Source organism: Astyanax mexicanus, chromosome 15, assembly GCF_023375975.1.
Source record: "Astyanax mexicanus isolate ESR-SI-001 chromosome 15, AstMex3_surface, whole genome shotgun sequence".
NCBI classification, from domain to species: domain Eukaryota; kingdom Metazoa; phylum Chordata; class Actinopteri; order Characiformes; family Acestrorhamphidae; genus Astyanax; species Astyanax mexicanus.
Window position 1 is genome coordinate 11534629 of NC_064422.1, and position 22595 is coordinate 11557223.

The 22595-nt window shown below is 35.2% G+C and overlaps 1 protein-coding gene across 2 annotated transcripts; it reads right to left on the reverse strand.

The window, feature by feature from the left end:
- Positions 1–1792: 1792 nt before the first annotated feature.
- On the reverse strand, positions 1793–21296 carry pmp22b (peripheral myelin protein 22b). Of its 2 annotated transcripts, XR_007424311.1 has the most exons (6): positions 21190–21296; positions 19964–20055; positions 17841–17934; positions 10192–10332; positions 4551–5653; positions 1793–3890 (listed from the first exon to the last, which is right to left on the reverse strand). XR_007424311.1 is itself a non-coding variant. In XM_007248745.4 (5 exons), the coding sequence occupies exons 2-5, from the start codon at positions 20039–20041 to the stop codon at positions 5493–5495; spliced, it is 474 nt and encodes a 157-aa protein (XP_007248807.1). In that variant the 5' UTR covers positions 20042–20055; positions 21190–21296; the 3' UTR covers positions 1793–5492. The 2 variants fall into 2 exon arrangements, 1 of the variants encoding a protein (XP_007248807.1); XM_007248745.4 differs by having other exon boundaries at positions 1793–5653.
- Positions 21297–22595: the final 1299 nt, after the last annotated feature.

Consider the following 22595-nt stretch of genomic DNA (forward strand, 5'->3'; position numbering starts at 1 on the left):
CTCCCCAAATTCCAAATAAAAATATTGTCATTTAGAGCATTTATTTGCAGAAAATGAGAAATGACTGAAATATATCATCAAATAATGTAAAGAAAAAGTTTATATTCATAAAGTTTTAAGAGTTCAGAAATCAATATTTGGTGGAATAATCCTGGTTTTTAATCACAGTTTTTAATGCATCTTGGCATCATGTTCTCCTCCACCAGTCTTACACACTGCTTTTGGATAACGTTATGCTGCTTTACTCCTGGCTTTTGTGATGGCTTGTGATCATCCATCTTCCTCTTGATTATATTTCAGATTGGTAAAATCAATATATTGATATGTTGTCCCATCCCTAGTGATAATGGGTGATGAAAGGTCTTGATCTAAATTGAAATATACTGTAATAAGGAGCAGACTGTATGTTGTTTCAAATGATTAATTCACTATTATTTATAAGTAGAAATGGACATTGAAACCATTTTCCAACAAGCAACCATTCTTTAATGGCTTTTAATAAATACACAAGCAGGAAGCATTCATCTAAACAGTTCTTCAGCATTATTACACAGAGAGGCGTTTATCAGGTGGCCATCATAAGAGGTCTAATGTCCTCCTCTGACCTTTTAAACACAGACAGTACGTTCATTTGCAGGCAGATGGAGAAGCAACAACATAATAATTATAATAATCACTAACATCACAAACATACAGAGTTAAAGTCATTAATGAGTCAGAAATCTATTTAGATTATCATTATCAATTAAAAAAAAGACAAAATAATGGTGTTTAATCACAGACACATTGGGAGACTGAAGGAGAACACAGGTATGTAAGTGATGCTCGAACGTGCTGTAGAAATGTAACAATAGTGCTTTTTAAAATTGTATATGTTCCTAAATAAATGTTATTATATTATCTGGATGTCATATATTTTTTTTTTACATTTATCTACACACTCTATTTAGGTCAGCTGTTGATTAGACCACTGGTTAACCCTTTCAGACCCTGTGTCCATTACACTGGACATCATATATTTTCATATATTTATATATTTTCCTGTTTTTAAAGTTTGTTTGCACATACAATTGATTGAGACCTGTTTATGCTGTTTTTTCAGAATAGACCACAAACAAGTCAGCCAATGACTGAAAGTTTACAAGCCAATGGCCAAAAAACAGTAGCTTAGCTCCACCCACTGCATTGGGAAAAAATATATAATAAACACAAACAATTTAAACATTAGGGTATGGCAACGCTAGAGCCAACGAGGGAAATTAAGAGCTCATGTTTACTCATTTTTATTTAATTTTTAAACAATTTCTACAAGGCCAACTATCCAACACACGTATTAGGACTCCCCCTATCACTAGGAGGTTAAAAAAGACCAGCACAAGCCTCCTCCGATACATGTGAAGCAGCATTGCCGAGTAGCATCACAGCGCTAACGCTCTGAGGAAAGCGCAGAGCTGGGTTCTGATACATCAGCTCACAGACGCAGCTCATCTTGTGCTGATCCACATCACCCTAGGAGTGATAAAGGGGGTAAGAAAGAGCGCCATCTACTGTACTGTACCCACCCAGAGAGAGAGCAAGAATGCCGATTGTGCTCTCTCTCTCGGGGCTCCAGCAGCTGATGGCAAGCTGCATGACCGGGATTCGAACCCTTATTTTACTGTTTTTATATAATATAATTATATAATTCAGGTCTGAAAGGGTTGAGGCATGCATTTGAACATGATGTGCATATTTCAATATTTATGAACATTTGAATTACTGTATGTAATAATAACCATGAGATCAGGCAATATATTATTCAGTTAATGGTGATTTATTGTTGGTTTCAGTGCTGTTCCGTTTTTTTATATATATATATATATTTTTAAATATATTTCTTGCAGAGGGATCCGACTATAGATTTCTCCTACATGGTCCTTTACAAGGGAAAGTTCACAAGTGTATGTTATTATTCCAACACTGCGATGCACTTTGATCAATCACTTTGATCACTTTGATCTCCCAAGCTGGATACAGTTCAACACAATTCGATATTGCAGACGTCGTCAGCATGTTACGCTTCAAGTATCAGCAGAATTTCGCTAAAACAAAAACTGCACAGAAACACTTCGCACGAGGTTCACACTTTTCACACACCGACGTCACATCTGCAGGCAGCGTTCACCAGAACAAGCTCTACCATTCCCTTAATTAAATCGATAAAAAATAAGAGTAAACTTCAGTACATACAGAACTACAGTTTTAATGTATTTAACTGCAAGTTTAATTATCACAGGGTTTGTGTTAGGTTCTCTTTGGCGTTTTTCTTGCTAGCTGAAGACACAATGTTTAAAAAATTTACAATACAGATTAATGTAGTATACATATATTTATAGGCACTCACACTCTCTTCATTATCACTTTCTCCTCATTATCTTCAAGTCACCATATAAATGACCATATAAAGCAGTTTAGACCTTCCTGGTGGGATCTGCTAATGTAATGCTGTAATGCCCTCCTGGCTATATTCCACTTTAAAATAAAGCTCCTTTATAATTTATAATATAAGATTCATGGCTATGAATGTAAGACTCTATACAGAACATACTTATAACACATTATAAGGCATTATAAACATGATTATACATATTTTTTTTTATAAAATGTATAACCCTACATAAGCAAAGTTTTATATGCATTATGTGATAACTGTAATCATAATGCATTAAAATAGCTGTGTTTATAACATGTTATATACGTCAATACCAAGAAACTCAGTCCCAGCTTTGCAGAATTATGCATTATAACTAAAAAAAGATTATAAAAACATATACAGTGTATAACAACTTATAAACACACTCTGTATAATGCTCTAACTATATTGAATGTAATATTAATTATAATCACTGTTATAATGTATGTGTCTCTTATGTGCGCTCCATGTAAAGTGACATTACTTTCATTGTGGGACTAGATTATTAATGATAGATAAAAAAAGGTTTATAAATATGTATAGCCATGCTTATAATGACTTATGAATGCTTTATAACATGTTATGAATGTGTTTATAGAGTCGTATAGGGTTTAATAGAGATGACATTCATAGAAAGTGTTACAGGGTTTATAAATAGCTTATAAAGGAGTTTATTAATGGTTAAAAATTAGGTTATAAACCATTAATAAGCAGTTACAACACATGAATAGTGTTGAATAGTGACCTGTCATGTACCAAATAGTGATTTCACATACGTTTATACTGTTAAACCTCAGATCTTACTACTAGATTCTGATCTTACTTTGTCTTTTCAATCAGTCAGCTTTAACATTTCTGTTAATAACTTAAATTTAATTGAATTAATTTAACTGTAATAACATACTAAAAGTCTAATTTGATTTTCTATATTATTTTATTACATATGTTCAATATACGTCATTGTCACTGTTCTGTTCTGTCGATTTATAGGTTGTAAGTGCATAAATAATGTTTATTAATCTAAGTATTTAAAATAAAATAAAAAACCCATTCAGACCCTGCATCCATTATATTGGACACCATATATTTTCTTGTTTTAAAGTTTTTATGCACATAAAACATATTTGACAGCTGATATCCATCAGAATAGAATGTGAACCAGCCAATAAACAAGTTTACAAGCCAATGAAATGGTAGCTTAGCCCCTCCTACTGCATTGGGGGGGGGGGAATAATAATAATAATTTTAAGTGTTTTAGATTTTTTTGAGTTTTTATCATGTTTAGTTTACAGTTTTTATAATTTTCCATTCCACTGGAATTGATTCAGGTCTGAAAGGGTTCATTTATTAACACACCATTAATAAACACATTTATAACCTATTTATAAACCCTTTATAAAGAAGACTTATTTTTAAGTGGTACCTATATAAAAAAAAACTGACCTGATATTGAATTAAATCTCAGAAATCCTACCACTGTACTCTCAGATTAAAATATAAATACATTATTATATGTTAATACCACTGACCTCTACCAGCTATGTCTACTAAGCCGTCAGAAACCAATCGCCAAACTTAAAATCAATATTATTTTATTACATATGTTCAATATAAGTCATTGTCACTGTTCTGTTCTGTCGATTTATAGGTTGTAAGTGCATAAATAATGTTTATTAATCTAAGTATTTAAAATAAAATAAAAAACCCATTCAGACCCTGCATCCATTATATTGGACACCATATATTTTCTTGTTTTAAAGTTTTTATGCACATAAAACATATTTGACAGCTGATATCCATCAGAATAGAATGTGAACCAGCCAATAAACAAGTTTACAAGCCAATGAAATGGTAGCTTAGCCCCTCCTACTGCATTGGGGGGGGGGGGAATAATAATAATAATTTTAAGTGTTTTAGATTTTTTTGAGTTTTTATCATGTTTAGTTTACAGTTTTTATAATTTTCCATTCCACTGGAATTGATTCAGGTCTGAAAGGGTTCATTTATTAACACACCATTAATAAACACATTTATAACCTATTTATAAACCCTTTATAAAGAAGACTTATTTTTAAGTGGTACCTATATAAAAAAAAACTGACCTGATATTGAATTAAATCTCAGAAATCCTACCACTGTACTCTCAGATTAAAATATAAATACATTATTATATGTTAATACCACTGACCTCTACCAGCTATGTCTACTAAGCCGTCAGAAACCAATCGCCAAACTTAAAATCAAGTTTTACATTAATTAAAACATGTTTTTATTAATTTACAAAATGAGTCGTTTTGGTAAGTAGGTTGGTAGGCTATGTACAGAAGCAGGTAGGCACATGTGCATCTCATCTCTACTCCTAGGCGTCTGCTTGAATTAAATTTCCTATCTGGCTAGATAAAGGCTAAAACATGGCTATAGGAATGGTAAATACATAGCACCATTTTGTTGAATAAAAATAATGATAAAAAAAAATAAACTTAAAATTATTTATCATAGAAGCAGGAAATGGCCAACAATTCTATTCTATTTGCCCAAGAATAGCTCCTCGATTTGCCTCAATAGTCGTATTACTATATTAGTTCTATTTCTAGAACTTCTCTGTTTCATTTAAAACACTCTATATTTAATACATGCTCTTTGGTTAAAATACTTCAAACAACCTTATTCTGGCAGTATAAGAAAATAAAATAGACACACAATATGGCTAATAGTGTACTAACCTCTGACAAACACACACTTTAGGCACTTAATTAGCTAAAACAAAAAGCTCTTAAGAGGTTCTTTGTCAACAAACACAACAATACTATGTACATATATGTAAAAAGTGTTATAAATAGGTTTTAAACCATAGATACTATATACATCTTCAAATCATGACAGTATTGAGTGTTATATATGTCTTTCTTATTTTCGGTGGGCGTCGTGGTGGGTTCCATGTGTGGATATCGGCCGTCACAAGAATCTGGTCTGTGGATGCAGTGCGGTACTTTAGCTTCAGAGCTTAGACTTCTGGTGGCCAGAGCTAGGGGGCGCCACTTCATTCTCGTTTCCTCAAGATGACGTAGATTAACCCGCTGATGAACGCCAGAGGGAATGCCACCCAGGCCAGGATGTAGGCGAAGCCGAAGGAATCGGATGGGGCGGTCCATTCCGGACTCATTATTGTGTAGATGATCGCTCCACTCATGACGAAAAGACCTGCAGACGTGAGGAAAACAAAGAGTGCGGTCAGTAACACTTCTAAACACATACATCACCCAGTGCCCTTTCCAAACTACACCTGACATTTTTTAGCATTAATAGTAGTACAAATATAATACTATATTTTTATTAATAGTATTTTTAAGAGCGTCTACCTATTTTAATCATATTTAAATGTGCATACAACTAAATACTGGGTTGTTATCAACGGATTTCTCTAGCAAGGTTAACCTGTGACAATGCTAACAATGCCAACCTGTGATAATGCAACAGTGCTAACCTGTGATAATGCTAGCAATGCTAACTTGTGATAATGCTAACAATGCCAACCTGTAACAATGCTAACAATGCCAACCTGTGATAATGCAACAGTGCTAACCTGTGATAATGCTAGCAATGCTAACCTGAGATAATGCTAACAAGGACAACCTGTGCAAATGCTAACAATGCTAAAACCAGTGACAATGCTAAAAAGGAGAACATTGAAGCAAACCCCAGACCACTGATTCCAGGAAGACCAGACATCATCATTTGGTCCACAATCTGGCCCAAAAACAAAATTCATACTGGACCAAACTCTCAGAGCCTTAGAGTTCCTGGGTCCAGAATAAATTTTAGCTTAAAAAAACACCCAGAATAGCCACTCATGGTTATATAAAGAAGTTTAAACTTCTTATGGTTTAGAAATGTGTAAATTTGAAGAGCCTTTCAATAGTTAAATATATTTACATGAACAGAAGTTCATGATTTCAAATGGGTTCTTCACACTCACAGTCAACTCTATTAAAAACACAGGGCCTTATTTACCAATTGTTATTATTAAGAAAAACCCATTTAACTCAATTTTCACTAAGATTCTGACACTGAATTTGTGTTTTCTTACTTCTACATAAAAGAAAGTAGTCAGGCAATCCAGGGTCATACATGGTAAAACAAGCAAACACAAGAGAGAAGGTAAAGGGGGAGGCAAAACTACAAATATAAGCTTGGCAACAAGGTAATAAATAGAGTGTGCGATGCAATATAAAAGACGAGAAACGTTAATACAAAACAGGCTTGTAACATAAAGGCGAAACAACAGAACGCCTCGTAGAATAGACAGGAAACTAGAATCAATACTTAAAGAGGAGCAAGACAAACTAACAGGTATACATACAGAGGCGAACAGGTGAGAACAATCAATAGCTTGCAGTGTCACGTGATCAGTGGTGTGAGGGAAGAAGGCAGGCTGACAGCGTCAGGACTGACATATTTAAACAAATTCCAAGAAACACGGTGGTGAAAGAGGTTTTGTTAGGCCGTCTTTGGAAAGAAAGAAAGACCTGAAAGTGTCCATCCAGCACTGCTGACATTTAACTTTCCACCCTGTCCTCGCCTGAACCCACCGAGACAGCTCACTATTACAGCCCACACCGAGCAGACACAGCCGACGCTGTCTTCTGCAGACTAACCCGCCACCGCCGGCATGACCCGGCACTTTCTCACATTGTTTTCAGACCGATAGGACGCGGTCCTCCTCCGGCGTGCCAGCCGTGACATTTCAGCTTGTGGCAGGGCCTCTGTTTCCGGTGCCAAGCCGGTGGGCACCACTCTGCCCAAATCCCCAACTTCCCTCTGACATTCAGATCCTGCTAATGAGCAAATCCAGCAATCCTTTATTCCTAAAGGCCAAGAAACCTGTAAACCGCTTCCCCAAAACGTCCCCACAGTGCTCTCAACTGCAGCCTTTCCTACTAAATTAGTGAATCTTTACAATCAGGAACTTATCATTGTTTCTATTTAAACTATACAAATGTTTGGTACCGCTTTAAAATAAGACTACCTTTATAAAGGGTTTATGAATGTTTTATAAAGGAGATTATAAATGCTTATTATTTAGGCTGCAAATACTTTAAAACTTATTAATAAGCAGTTAATAAATAAATAACAACATGGATAGAAATGACAACAGTGAGTTAAAAACATGTCAAACCTCAGATCTTTCTAGTCACTGATCTTACTTTGTGTTTTCCATCAATCAGCATTAAACTTGTCATATTAATATATGTGTAAGTATGTTTAACTCTTTACTATAAATTAAATGACTCAGTTGAATTAAATGACTAAGAAAACAACGGATCACTGTTGCCTTTTTACTTGATGTGTTGTAACTGCTTATCAATGGTAAAAAAGTCATTTACAGCCTAATCAATAATACTTAATAATCTAGTTCATAAACCATTTATAAACCATTTATAAGGGTAGTCTTATTTTAAAGTGGTACCCAATTTTTTAATTCTTTTAAATACCATGATCATCTTCCGATAAATAAATCAATAGAATGGTCAAGAAATGCTTGGACTACAATATTATGTAACATTATACTGAAGGGTGTAATTCTAGAAATGAAATACTTTATGACAAATAAAATAAAATAAAAAAAAACAATGTCTGTGCAGCTCCAGTTCTTTTTACCAGATTTTACCAAATAAAATAAAAAAATCTGGAATATAATCAAGAGGAAGATGGATGATCACAAACCATCAAACCACCAAACTGAACTGCTTGAATTTTTGCACCAGGAGTAAAGCAGCATAAAGTTATCCAAAAGCAGTGTGTAAGACTGGTGGAGGAGAACATGATGCCAAGATGCAAATGTGATTAAAAATCAGGGTTATTCCACCAAATATTGATTTCGTTAACTTTTAAATCTTTATGAATATGAACTTGTTTTTTTTTTTGCATTATTTGAGGTCTGAAAGCTCTGCAACTTTTTATTTTTTAGTTATTTCAGCCCTTTCTCATTTTCTGTAAATAAGTGCTCTAAATTACAATATTTTTATTTGGAATTTGGGAGAAATGTTGTCTGTAGTTTATTGAATAAAACAACAATGTTCATTTTACTCAAACATAAACCTATAAATAGCAAAATCAGAGAAACTGATTTTACCAGAGCTGTATAGCTGAGAGAATGCCCAAATCCATGCCAAATAATTTCCTTTTCCAATAAAGTTACTGCTTTGGAGATACAAGGGTTTTCTTATACCAGCGACAGTAGTATCCTAATTCAGTAGAAGATAAACATGTTTACAGCCGAGTGAATTTAATCACCAGACCAAGGTTTAGCTCCATATACTAAATGAATTAATCGAACCAAATTAGCAGAGGAAGTTTGTTTGTTGTCGATGTGGACGGCATTAAAGTGTCTTCTGCTCAATCTGCTGTATAACTAAAAGTGACAGGGCTCATTAGATTAGCATTAGCATTAGCCGAGCCGGAGCTTTCTTTATTTAATAACAGAGGGAAAGAGCCTCAGTGAGCCTCAACAGACACTGAGAATAAAGGGACGACCTAGATAACTCTGTATTTTGAGGAACATGTTCTAAAGACAAAAATAGAATATAAAAATAAATATCACTACAATGATTTATCATTTAGTTTCCTAATTCAGGCACAGACACAAGGGCAGCAGCTTGACAGCAGTTACGTGTGGAGCTGATGTAATGCAGGAAGATTTTCTACATCTCTGTTCGTATTAGATAAGCCACAAGAACACACTACTATGTCTGACCTTCTAAAGCACATTGAACTTAAGCTTAGGAGATTCATAGCACTGTTTATTGGGTTTCACAATAGCTGGGTTTCCATTTAAACATCTAAACAAGCAGAAGTTGCATGCAATTAAAAAAATAACACTTTGAGAGGCGAATGTGCTGTGTGGGAGTACAAATGCACCAGACAGTTTTGGGAGGGCAGTGCAGTACCATACTTTTAGCCTTTAAAAACCTGTGTGTAATGATCAGACTATCCATAAGTCTAGTTTTTTCTATTATATTATATTATATTTCTAGTTTTCGTCGTCCGCCTGTGCCAGCTTATACATTTTTGGCATGTTTCTGTTTTAGCGGCAGAAAAATAGGAGCACCACTGACTTATTAAAACCATGACAACAGTCAACAGTCAGAGTCCATCTCTATAGGTGCGACCAGCACTCGTAAACCTCCACTTCCCCCACTTAAATGAGCTGCTGGTCTATCTTCACAGTGTGAACAAGCAGGTCAGTATCTGAGTATCTGTTGAGACGCACAAAAGCACTGCGCTGTTAAGATGCAAACGTGCCAAAGTCAGAGCTCACCTGCCTTTTAAAGGGAATGGCAAATGACACACCGATTGGTTTAATTCACGTTACGCCCCAAAAAAACACACCAATGTTTAATTAAGACAATTAATACATGTCAAGACGTATTTTTGTGCCCTCACAATACTAAAGACACACAGACAAGTCCTAAATCCAGCTGTGCAATGAATAATTTACCAGTGTCTGTAACTGTAATTTTAATGCCTGTTTTTTAAATGTACAAAAACTTGGTGTATGGAAAACCCTCTAATGACTTACAAAAAAACTCACTGTACTCTAGTCTAGATCTTTAGACTTAAATATATTTCTAATTCCCTTGTTTATTTATCTTTATATACTTTTTTTAAACATGCTTATCATAATCAGCTTATCATTTCTCCCTAAAAAAAATGAGATTTTTATGTTTTCCAACACTCACTGGCAAGGATCTGGAAAGTTCCGGTGAGGAAGAAGCGACCGCCCTTCTGCAGAGTGAAGAGCTGGCAGAAAAACAGGAAAAGGGACAGGAAGCTGAAGATGATTGACAGGATCATCAGAGCCTGGACCACCTGAATCCATACTGCAACCAGAAGGAGATGGAGAGATTCATTAGAACATTTATTCATTCATTCATTCATTTAAGTACAGTGAGGTTCTATAAAATCTGTAATCTAGAAGCTCCTCTGTGAATTGCTGATTTTTGGAAAAAAAAACTCTCTAAGAGTTAATATTAACTAATTTGGTACCACTTAAAAAAAGACTACCCTTATAAAGGGTTTATAAATGTTTACAACTAGTTTATTAATGGTTCATTATTAGGTTGTAAATGCCTTAAAAATCATTAATAATCAGTTATAACACATACATAGAAAGGGCAACAATATAGATGGCTGTGGGTTCACTATTTGGCAAACAACAGGTCATTGTTGCCCTTTTACGTATGTGTTACAACTGATTATTAATTATTATTAATGCATTTACAACCTAATTTGTAACCAATAATAAACAAATTGTAAACCATTTATAAATCCTTTATAAGTGTAGTCTTATTTTAAAGTGGTACCCCTAATTTTAAGTGTATATGTGTGACCATCAAAGTAAAAAACATACCTTTTTTTAACTCTGTTCAGGAGTTAAATCTGAACTGTTGTAGGAGTTAAAATATTTATCCCATCTAGAGTAAAATACAGCTCTCAGCTGCTAGAGTTAATTTTAACCATACACTCCTTCACAATGTAACAATTAATGCACAAAATTGTGTTATTAAACAAATATTATTAGAAAACATTGTACTATTTTAAACCCCTGGAACATTTAGGGGTAAAAATTACAACAACAAGCACCATTACTGATTACAATAACAATTTCATACTCAACAAGTGTACACCAGTGTATATATTTCCATTGCATGGCAACTTTAATCCTGCATTGCAGTTCTCAGCGCATTACCAGCACTTTGTCACACTATACAGTGCGGAAGATAAGAAGGTAACTTGCTCTTATAGCCGACAACAACATGTCAGCAAGGCAAACAACCATTGTATAAAGTTTAATGAAATACCCATGGAAAGAAGCCAGTTGGGATTGGGGGACAGTCAGAGCCCATTCGAGCCCATTAGAGTTCATTCACGCTCCTCAACACCTTGGAATAAACTCTGAAATAAACTCTACACCACCAAAGAGTTCAACTCAATTTTTTTTTAACTTGTAGTTTAAGTTGGAGAATAAACTCACACAGTTTAACACTTTCACACATTTTTGTTGAACTCCAGTTTTTTGTGGGTTTGGGATAGCTTCTAAAATAACCAGATTATATAGATGTTCCTGATGTTTCTGACGTTATGCAAGTGTGCCTTCAGATCCATTAAGAGAAGATTTTAAGAAGTTTAAGAAACTGGGAAACTTGAGACTTTGGTTGGTTCATTTGTTTGAACTTTTTGAGAAGATATAAATCAGGCATGCTTAAATCAGAGGAGCACATGCAAGATTCATGTTTACTAAACATGCAGGAGATCTCTCAGATCTCTCAGCCAGTCAGGAAGCCCTAATGGTTCAAGCTAAAACCAGGAGTATCCTGTTCCTAAAAGCTCCAGACACTCCGAACGATACCGGCTCCTCATATATCGATCCTCTCCTCTTGTCCTTGAGCCAGAGAAAAGTAAACAGGGCCTGTTAACCCTGCCCAGTACCTGGACCTGACGGCTCTAAAAGCTCCATGTTTATCCATCTTTCAAAACGTCCTGCATTAGACACACAGCTCATCTCACACGGGGGAGCTGCACTGGGTGTGCAAACCTCTTTCTTTTTCCATTAGTGTTTCCTGAATTCCAGGAAATGCATTTTATTGTTTTGCTCTTGAACTGAAACATTTAACACAATGATCGATATGAGGAATTGAGTGTAGGTGGTGCACGTTATAAGAAACAAGCAGCACAAGCAGTATGAGGTATCAGAAGCACTAAACACAGTCAAAAGCCCATATTACACAATTAGTTGTTTTTCACCAATGTCGAACAGGCTCAGTTCTGGTTTGTGCACCTAATTTTGAACCATTCAGCGCATTTCTAACAAAAGAAAATAGGTTCTGGAACGCAAAAAAAAAAAAGTATTTTTTTCCCAGCTGGAACCAAAGATTAGTACCGTATTTTTCACTATCAATAAGCATCTATTTCTGGTCTATTTTCATACATAAGGCGCACCCGATTAAGTGACACTAGTAAGGATGCCTATTTAAAGTGAGCATGGGTGTCACCATGTTTGCATTCTAAAGGTGGAAGCTTGGGGAAAGGCCTAAGTAAAAAAATACTGTAATTCTTAACAAAAACATTTTCTTTCAAAATGTAAAACTGTGTAAAAAAAAGTGCTGGATGTTAATCTACACAGATTTCTCTCCTGAAACTATTAATTTGGTTAAGTAAAGCACTTTCGTTTATTTACAGTAAGCTTAGAATTCTAATGTTTTTTCCACGGGTGAGCGCTAGCAGCGGTTAGCAAGTGCCTAGCCAGTTGCGGTTAGCTAGTAGATGCATATTTTCTATATGTAAAATGTAAAAACAAATAAAATAAAATAAAAAAGGGTGAACGAAAGCATTGATTAGTGTTAGTTTCCTAGATACTACCACTATTAATTACTTAAAAAAACTATAATAAAGGTTCTAAAAAGAGTTATTTTGAGAAATGTCATAGAAGAACCACTTTTATTCCCAAAACATTAAAAAAATAAAGTTTGTTTTGAGAAATTCCATACAATTATCACGTTAAATTATTAAAGGTTATAAAAACGTTTATTTGATGAGATTTGATGTGATCACTGTCACACTGAAAGCTAGTGCTATTTTTTTTATCTCCTGTTTACATCTGACACTTGATAATACAGCCTTTTAAAAATAAACTGGATTTTCTTTTCTGAAAGGCCACCCTTCCTTCCTTCAGTCTGAACAATGCAGTTCTTACAACTTCCTGATGTTTGACAATGTCTCTGCACTAAAAAAAAATGATTTCAGCCATAGGTTGTAAAACCTCCAAACGCTCACACATAAAACTGCAGCTTTATATTTTGGATTCACATTTACACTTTATTGATTACTGAGTACAAATTCTTGTACGAACATAATGCTCTGAAAATCTATCAAGCGGTGTGGCTTCATAGCTTATTGAAGTCATACTAAAACATTTAGACAGATTTTTGCACACTGTGTACCATATAAAATCAATTCGAGGTCAGTAAGCACAACCAGAATTCATACATAAGGTGCACAGGATTTTAAGGCACACTGTCATTTTTTAAAAAGTGGAAAGTGCACTTTATAGTCCAAAAAATGCGGTACCTAACCACTAGTTCCCCGTACAGAGGTAAGTAACTATTAACGGCTTGTAGCCTGTTTCCCAACACCTACATGCACTGCTGGAGCAGCATTAGCATTAGCCCCTAACTATGCTAGCTCTTTATAGTATGTCAGACTGTAGCCTGCATGTTTACTATATTAAAACAAGCTAAACTGCTAGCTATTATCCCTCTGGCTTACTGGAACACTCAGGGTGTCTCAGTGTAGCACTGTCGGGCAGCATTAGCCACTAACTGCTAGTGGTTAGCCGCTAATGCTAATGCTAATGCTCTAGCCTTAGTGCTGGAGAAATCTAAGCTTCCTGTTAATAAATGGAATTCATCAGTGTAACATTTATCAGTTCGATTTTCTGACTGTGGGGTTAAATTTAAAAATAAAAAAATTGGTTGTAAAAACTCTTTTACTCAATTATTTTATATTGTTTATTATTTCATATTTAGTGTAGTGCAGAAGGAATTTTCAACCAAAATCATCCAAGTATTAATCTGTTTTTGTACCTCTACCAATTAGAATTTCAGAAAAAATAGAAAAATTAATCTTGAATTTTCCAATTTTGCATCTTGTAACAAAAAAGCTTGTAAGCTTCATATTTGAGTTACAAAAATGGAAAAATTTGAAAATTGAAAGAAGATTCTATTTGTGATTTGCTTGAATGAAAAACTCTTCCTATTTTTGCATTTAACCAAAAATAAAACTGCTAAACAGAAGCTCATCCAAAAACTATTTCCAGGAGAGAAATCTGTGTAGATTCACATCCAGCGCTCGTTTGACTTTAAAAGAAAATCTTTTTTATTACAGTTTTGTTTACTTAGCTTAGCTTTACTTAACTTCGTTAGCTACTCCTCCCCACCACCCAGTGGAGAGACCAGCTGAATTAGAAGTTCCTTATAGTGTCCTTTAAAATGCATTTTATAATCCAGTGCACCTTATAGTGCGCAAAATAATCTATACTATATAATTATATTGGTGTAATTAATTTGATGACCACCTAATATCAGTTTCTGTGCATGTCTGAGCGTGCGACGGACCGTCGGACTACTATAACCTTACTAAATCTGTTTGATGAATCAGATTTCTTGCATGCTTGAACTTTTCCTCCGGCTCACCAGCTGCTGCTCTTCACTTAGAGACTATGGAAATTGCTGGTAAATAAATACCCGAGCAAAGTCAATCAGCCCACTAAGAGCTCTGTTTAAAGCCCCCTAATTAAGATCCAAGGCTACTCCATTATACATAATAGGATAAAACCTGATACTCCTCCCCCATGGAGATCTTTCATTGATCTGCTGTTGTTTGTTCTAATACTGGAATCCATAACAAATGGAGATAATACCAACACTGCTCGATACACTGTTCAAAAACCAGATCTGTAACAAACTGATCGGGTCTTTTGAAGACTTCGCCCAGCGGCCGTGTGACCGCCACAAACGCTGCACTTCTGCACCGCTGTGAGCACTATACAAACAAACCCAAGAGCATGCTGGTCCTGCCTCATTACCAAAACACACATGCAGAGGCCGCGTTCGCTCCACAGCCATTACATCACTCCATCACAGCGACAGCAGCAAAACCAAACAGAGTACAGAATTTCTTTACTTTTTTTTCTTGAGGTACAAAAGTAATTCTACACTCTATGCACATTTAAAAGGGTTCTTTATAGTGCTGAAATGGGTTCTTTGGCACATGTACCAACACACATCCATGGTAGAAGCCTGTTTGGTCCTATAGAAAAAAAGATTCTCCATAAAAAGAACATCTATAATGGGTTTTCTTGGTATTTGAAAGGTCATTTACCCAAGCAAAGATCTGGCTGAGCTTTCAGTTGTTCTTTATTTTAAATTGGTCCAACATACAACAACCAATGCTTTTATAGAAGATCTTATTAAGATCTTCCTAAGTGCCTGAATAAAGGATACATTTACAATGTTTTTTTTTTTGGTATTTGAAAGATCATTTAACCAAGCAAAGATCTAGCTGAGCTTTCGTTAAGAACATAGTGGATTGTGTTTAAAAGTGTTTGATTTCTGAGGTTCTTACTGTGTGAATGAAGGATGCTCCATAATCATTACATCATCCCATCACAGAAAACAGCAAAACTAAACAGAGTAGGGACTTTCTTGACTATCCTTCAGCAAGAAAAAAATCGACGCTCTATGCACATTTAAAATGGGTTATTTGGCACATGTACCAACATATAGCCATGGTAGAACTCTGTTTGGTCCTATAGAAAAAAAGATTCTCCATAAAAAGAACATCTATAATGGGTTTTTTTGGTAATTGAAAGGTAATTTAGCCAAGCAAAGATCTATCTAAGCCTTTAGTTGTGCTTTATTTTGAATTGGTCCAACATATGCTTCAATAGAAGACCTTTTTAAGAACCCATTTTCTTTAAGAAAGCCTTTGGTTACTGAGGTCCTAAGTGCCTGAATGAAGGATGCTCCAAAACCATTACATCACCCCATCACAGTGACAGCAGCAAAACTAAACTGCAGGATGCTCCACAACCATTATATCACAGCAGCAGCAGCAAAACTAAACACATTTCTCCATAAAAAAAAAACATCTATAATGGATTTTCTTGGTTTTGAAGGGTCATTTAACCAAGCAAAGATCTAGCTGAGCTTCCAATAGTTCTTTAATTTGCAGTGGTCCCATGCAGAACTCTTTAAACATTAACATTTCTTCTTTAAGAACATAATGGATCATGTTTAAATGTGTTTGATTTCTGAGGTTCTGGATACACTCTATCCACATTAAAAAAAGGGGTCTTTGGCACATGTATCAATATACATCCAGAATAATCCTCAAAAAATATTTTTTACACTAAATTGTTTAGGTGTTTTTTGAGGTTCTGAGTGACTGAATGAAGGATGCTATAGTGCTACAACTGTATTACGTCTATAGGTTTATACATGTGGAACCTAGGGCTTGACGATATCAATATCAAGTCCATATCAATACGTATTTCAATAATGGTGGTATGATTCGGTTACATATGTCCATGTTTGGCCATTTATGCCAGTTTTTCTTCAGCTTCATTGTGATGTTCATATTTTTATCAGTATTACATAACATTGACTGATAGTAAGAAATATATTGTAATACAAATTTCGGCCATATTACTCAACCACAGGCATTTTAATGCTTTAGACTCTGTTTTAACCCATTTACAGAATGTAATTGCACAGGCCTTAAAATAGAACCTTGTGGGACTCCACAGGTTCTCGGGGTTAAAGAACCTCCAACAAAATTGGTTCTTTAAGGGTGTACATTTTACGAATTCTGATTTGTCATAAAAAAAATGCATGTAGACAAAAAAGGCATGAGTGTCTACAAGGATGCCTGGAATTAAAACCTCTCTTTTTTTAAATAACTTTAATTAACTTAAGGAGAGCATTGTATTCGTGCAATTACAGTACGTTCTGCATCTCATAGAAAACCATAGGACTTTTTAAAGAAAAAGCTTCCAGAACAATTAGAATAAGAATAAGAGCTGCCAATTTTTCATTAAAGCACATTTTTTCTGCATTTACCCACATGAACATTAAACACTCTCAAACTGGGCGTGATCTGGACACAGCCCCCCCCCTCTCTCTCTCTCTCTCAGATCTTTTATTGTCAACCTTCTGACCACTGATCCTCTCTAAATATGATCTGCAGGGGTGTGACGGTGTGACCTGACCCTCTGGCACGCTATGTTCAGCATGGAGTAGACTCTCCCAGGGTCTCCCAGCACTCTACACATATATACATGAATATACACACACACACACACACACACACAGATAGCTGTCTAAATTTACGCCGCTTTAAATACTCGACCCACGCCCCACCCTACACCTCCCCACACCCCGCGATTTCTACTCCCAAACAAGGGTTCTCTGAGCTCAGCCGCGGCCCAGAGACTATTTATACTGCAGAGATGAGCCTCCGGAGCTCGGGGATCTCTCTCTCTCTTTCACGCTCTCAGATCGCAACGCTGCATTCTCACCCCTAGATGGCAGTACAGAGGTACGGAGGCGCATGGGAGCACGCGGACACGCCCACCACAGAGCGTGGTAAACATGCAGAGGGTCTTTCAGAGTTATGCCAAGTTCAGGACCTCAGCAAAAAGGGCAATAACCTTCTAGCCTTTGGAACAGATGTGCAAAACGAGGACAAATTCATGAGCTTCAAGTCTCAGAGTGACCAAACTCAACAAAAAACGACAAAACGACAAAAAAGAACAAAACGAAACGCCTACCTCCAGTTTCAAGCGTCTCACAGTTGTAGGCCCCATTGGATGAGGTGCAGTTGACCCACAGGTCTCCACTGCTGGTGGGGTTTACAGTCCAGGCCTGTGGAAACACAAAGTAACCAACCATTAGAGAACTACACTGAAAAAAAAAATGATGAGTAAAAATTACTTTAAAAAAAAGTTTCTCAACTTTCTGCATTTGCTTTTTTTAAGTAAATTTAATTTCAGATAAATTTAAGTAACTTCAACTCGGTTTCAAGACACTAAGTGAAATGAACTTCAGTCAATCCTTTCTTTTAGTAAACTTTACTTAAATTCTGCATACACTATTACCTAATTACAATTACTTTATTTTTACAATATTACTCAAATAATGTATGATACATAATATATTCTTATTATAATTCCTGATATTTAAATATTTTTAGTTAAAACACACATATTACACTGTCTCAACACACGGATGGCATGTAATACATTCTTTATATTAGTTTACTAAAAATAATGTATAAAATGCATCCATGGGTTGAGACAGTGAGACTTGGTCTGTTTACAAAATAAATCTTTAAGATTATATAAATATTTGAATGTGTGTTTTAACTAAAATTATATATAATAATATTGTATAAAGTTAGTAAGTAATTGTAACTAGGTAATATTGTATGCAGAAATTAAGTAAAGTTTACTAAAAAAAGGATTGATTCAGCAAAGTAAGTAAGTAAGTTAAGTAAACTCAACTTATCCGGTCTTACATTATAACAAAAAAAAAAATATTAATAATAAAAAAAAAGTTAAATCAACTTCCACTTTAGTTGTAATAACTCGACATTGTAAGTTATGCTAACTCAAGTTTTCAGTACCCATTTTTTAAAGTAAATTCAACTTATCCGGGCTTACAGTGTATGGGTGTGCTGCACGATATTGGGAAAAAATGTACATTACAAATTGTATTTTTTTGACGATATACATTATATTGCGATATTAAACATTGCTTTCGGACCGATCAAGATCTGATTTAGCACCGAGCTCTCAAAAACCAAGGAAAGGAGCAAAACAACAGTAATCGGCCCTTTAATCAGGCATGTAAATGGCTTTTTAAAAGATAAATAAGAGTGTTTGTTTTTCTGGGATTAAAAGTGTGAATTCAGCTGTAACTGGAAATATCTGCACTGCAAAACTGTGCTGGACTGAGGTGCACAGCTTTCCACACGTGCTCACGTTTCCAAGCACGTGCCCAACCATGTGGATGATGGAGGACATGCGGTTACCTCGTGTTTACTCCTCATTCTCGCGCTTCTCAGGCAGCAGCAGCCTGTCACTCACACAGACACAGAGACAGCGCTGTGTATCTACAGTACTTCTTGTGTCAAGAATCAAAACATTGCAACATGATGTTGATCATGTTTGATTTAATTGCACATCCTGCGATGTGACTATTGCGCATGCGCACATCGCGACGACGATGCTTATAAATTATATATATATCGTGCAGCCTTATGCCATATTGTATCGTACGCAATAATACAGCCAATGTTTTTGAATATCGTGAACGATAAAATTATACTCTGAAATATGGTGCCATTTTATCCTCCTCTAATTATCACATCAGGATAGGATACTTTTTCTTGCTGTTTTTAGCAAAAGAAAAAAATCACACTGTTCTCATTTTACATTATATTACTATATCTATTAGAGATTATAGATTATATCTGTCCAGTATCATTTATTTTAATTTAATCCTGTATATATGGTGATATTTGGTGTGTATTATTATTATTATTAGTATCATGACATTCTGGATCATTGATCATCTTGTTACAGATTTTATAAAATTCTTGTATTTTTTTAAATATCTCAGTTAAGGGTGTGCCATATCATATTGAATGCAATAATACAATTTTTACATTTTGTTGCAGTAGTGTTTTTTTTTTTTTTTTTTAATCTTGAAATATCATGATATTATTTCAGGGCCATATCGCCCACCCCTATAAGACAGCATATTGCACAGTCACTCAGAGCAGGAATTGAACCCCAGTCTCCCACATGATGTTGTAGCCCACTAGCAGGTGGTGGTGTTATCCACTGCGCTACACCAACCTGTCCTATGACTTAAACATTTCGATACTCACACTGACGATAGTGGACACAAACAGCAGTGCTATGGCTGCAACGTGCAGGAAGATGATTCCACAGAGTAGGATCAGCATGGTTCCTCAAGGTCCTGTACAGAAGAAACGACATTACTGCATTATTACTGTCTTAGTACCTGTCTTAGTCAACACACAGTACAGTTGGAACAGCATGAAAACAGCTGGAATGTAATGCACCCAATATACAACAAATATACTCTTTATAACCTTTTCAAACCAATCATTTGGTTTGTATAGTTTGTATAATGTGTTAAAATATTATTTTGACCAATAGAAATGTTTCAAAAATGAAAAATAAATATATTAATTAATTAATTAATTAATGATCAACAGATCGAACAACAGGCAAAAATGACAAAACTAAATATCTACAGCTAAAACTCTACAGTAAGTTAACAATGATCAATTGCTACCACTGTAAACCAGTAGAGTATTAGTAGAGCAGCATCTAATTTCATGATTAATAGCAACCACAACATGTGCATAATAAGCTGTGTATTGCTTCAATTATTACTACTACTATATTATTAATAAGAATAATACGATATACATAATGAATACACAAATATATCATTATGTAATAACATTTAGCAGAACAATTTGCAACAATATTATGAGACTATTATTTGGTCAAATAACAATTAAAAGCTTTAAAGCTTGTCAAATCCATTGACACTGTTAATAATAATAATGAATACGAGAATATACAGAATAATTAAAGCTATGGTGCTTATATAAGCTATAATTAAATAATAGTTAAAGGCTTACATTATTACCACGGCTACACAGTTGCACAAACAAAACTAAGACATGCATTAATATGTACGTATTTAATAATTCTATGTATAACACATGCATTTGTTTATTACTTTTTTATTCTTATTATTTTTGTGAAAAAAAAGCTCACTAACTCTATGCTATGTCAGCATACACGCATTAAAACACGCATTCAAACACTATATTAGACTAGTAGCCCTCTCTGTTTTAGAGATTCTTACAAAAACACCAGAATCACTTTTAAAAATAGAGATAAAATAGAGAGTTTGGAGTCTACCTGTTGCTTTTAAATGTTGTCAGTGTGTTAATAAGTTATAAAAATAATAATTAAACAAGTAGTGAGTGTTTAGTTCCAATAAACGTCCGCAAATGTACAGTTTTTCCACACAAACCAGCCCAAAACCAACCGAAATAAGATTCTAACTTACTGGGAGTAAAGGTAAAGTAATTCCAGAGAAAAAAGGGATGGAGGAAAGTGTAAAAATCAGCAGCACTTCCACACACTTCCACAGGCAGAACCTCCACAGCGCTCGGCTGCAGCCCCGCGCTTTTAAACGCTCTCATTAAGGACAACGCCCTTCAGCCCAGCCCGCGCGCCACGCTGCCAACGCCCCGCCCACTTCTAGACAAGGTCACGCCCCTCTGTACCAGGATTGGCTGAGAGGAACGTCAGTTAACCAGGGACTCAGAGCGCATGGCCAATCAGCGCACCAGCTGGAATTCCACTACCAGACTAAATTGTTCCAAAAACACGCGAGGCTGACAGCTCACTGCCCGTTTCATCAGTTTCTCTCTCTGACTGGAGTTCTACTGTTTGATGTTACTGAAGGGTTCTAAAGGGTTCTAAAGGTTTTAAAGGGTTCTAAATAGTTCTATAGGTTCATTCCCCTGAACCAGGACTGCTTCTGTGGGCAGGACTCCCTGCCACCCAAATAAAGCAGTAGGTAAGCATGTAAATAAATGAGGCGCGCGCCCCCACCGTGACGCAGAGCTTCCCAGTGCTTATTATTCCTGACGCGCGCGCGCTGGGATTTTTAGTCATGAGCTGAGGCATTTACGCTGGTTGTCATGGATGCAAAACACATGGCAAAGATCACTGACCACCGTGGAAGTATTTAATTTAGGGTTTATTCATATTATTATTAATATTTATATTAAGCAAAATTATTAAACACGTCTTAAAAACACTTTAAATTCAGTGTTTTTTTCTATCATATATTTTACAGAAGTCATTCCTTTATTTATTAGAGTCACCTGGAATTCAGGCTTTCAGTTAACAGCTGTGCTGGACTCATCAAGAGTTAATTACTTGAATTTCTTGTATCTTAATAAAGTGTTTGAGAGCATCAGTTAAAGTAAAGTAGTGAAGAGGTAGAGTTACAGGTATACAGTGAAAAGTGAATATTTGAGTAATGTTCTAATCCAGATTATGAGAAGCAAGAACTACTCAAATTAGTAAAGAAAAAAATTACTTTAAGAAAAAGTGAAAAATAGTCCATTCAAAAAACTTTTCAAGAAACTATCCCAAAGAAATACCATCAAAATCAATCAATCAATGAATCAAACTTTTATTTTGACTTTACAAAAACAAGGATTGACATGAAAAAGGAAATAATAACTACATTTAATCATTTTAAATTAAAAGAAAATTTTAAATAACAGTGAACAGTGAACAGTGAAAAGAAAAATGGATAAAAAATAGCAATAATAACTAGAAAAGGCAAAGTTCGTGAACGAACTTTAAGTTGGCTTGGAAAAGTACGCTAATAACGTTGAAAAGTTAAAATGGTTGCTAAGTGGTTGCTAGGCAGTTATGATCATTTCTAAAGTGGTT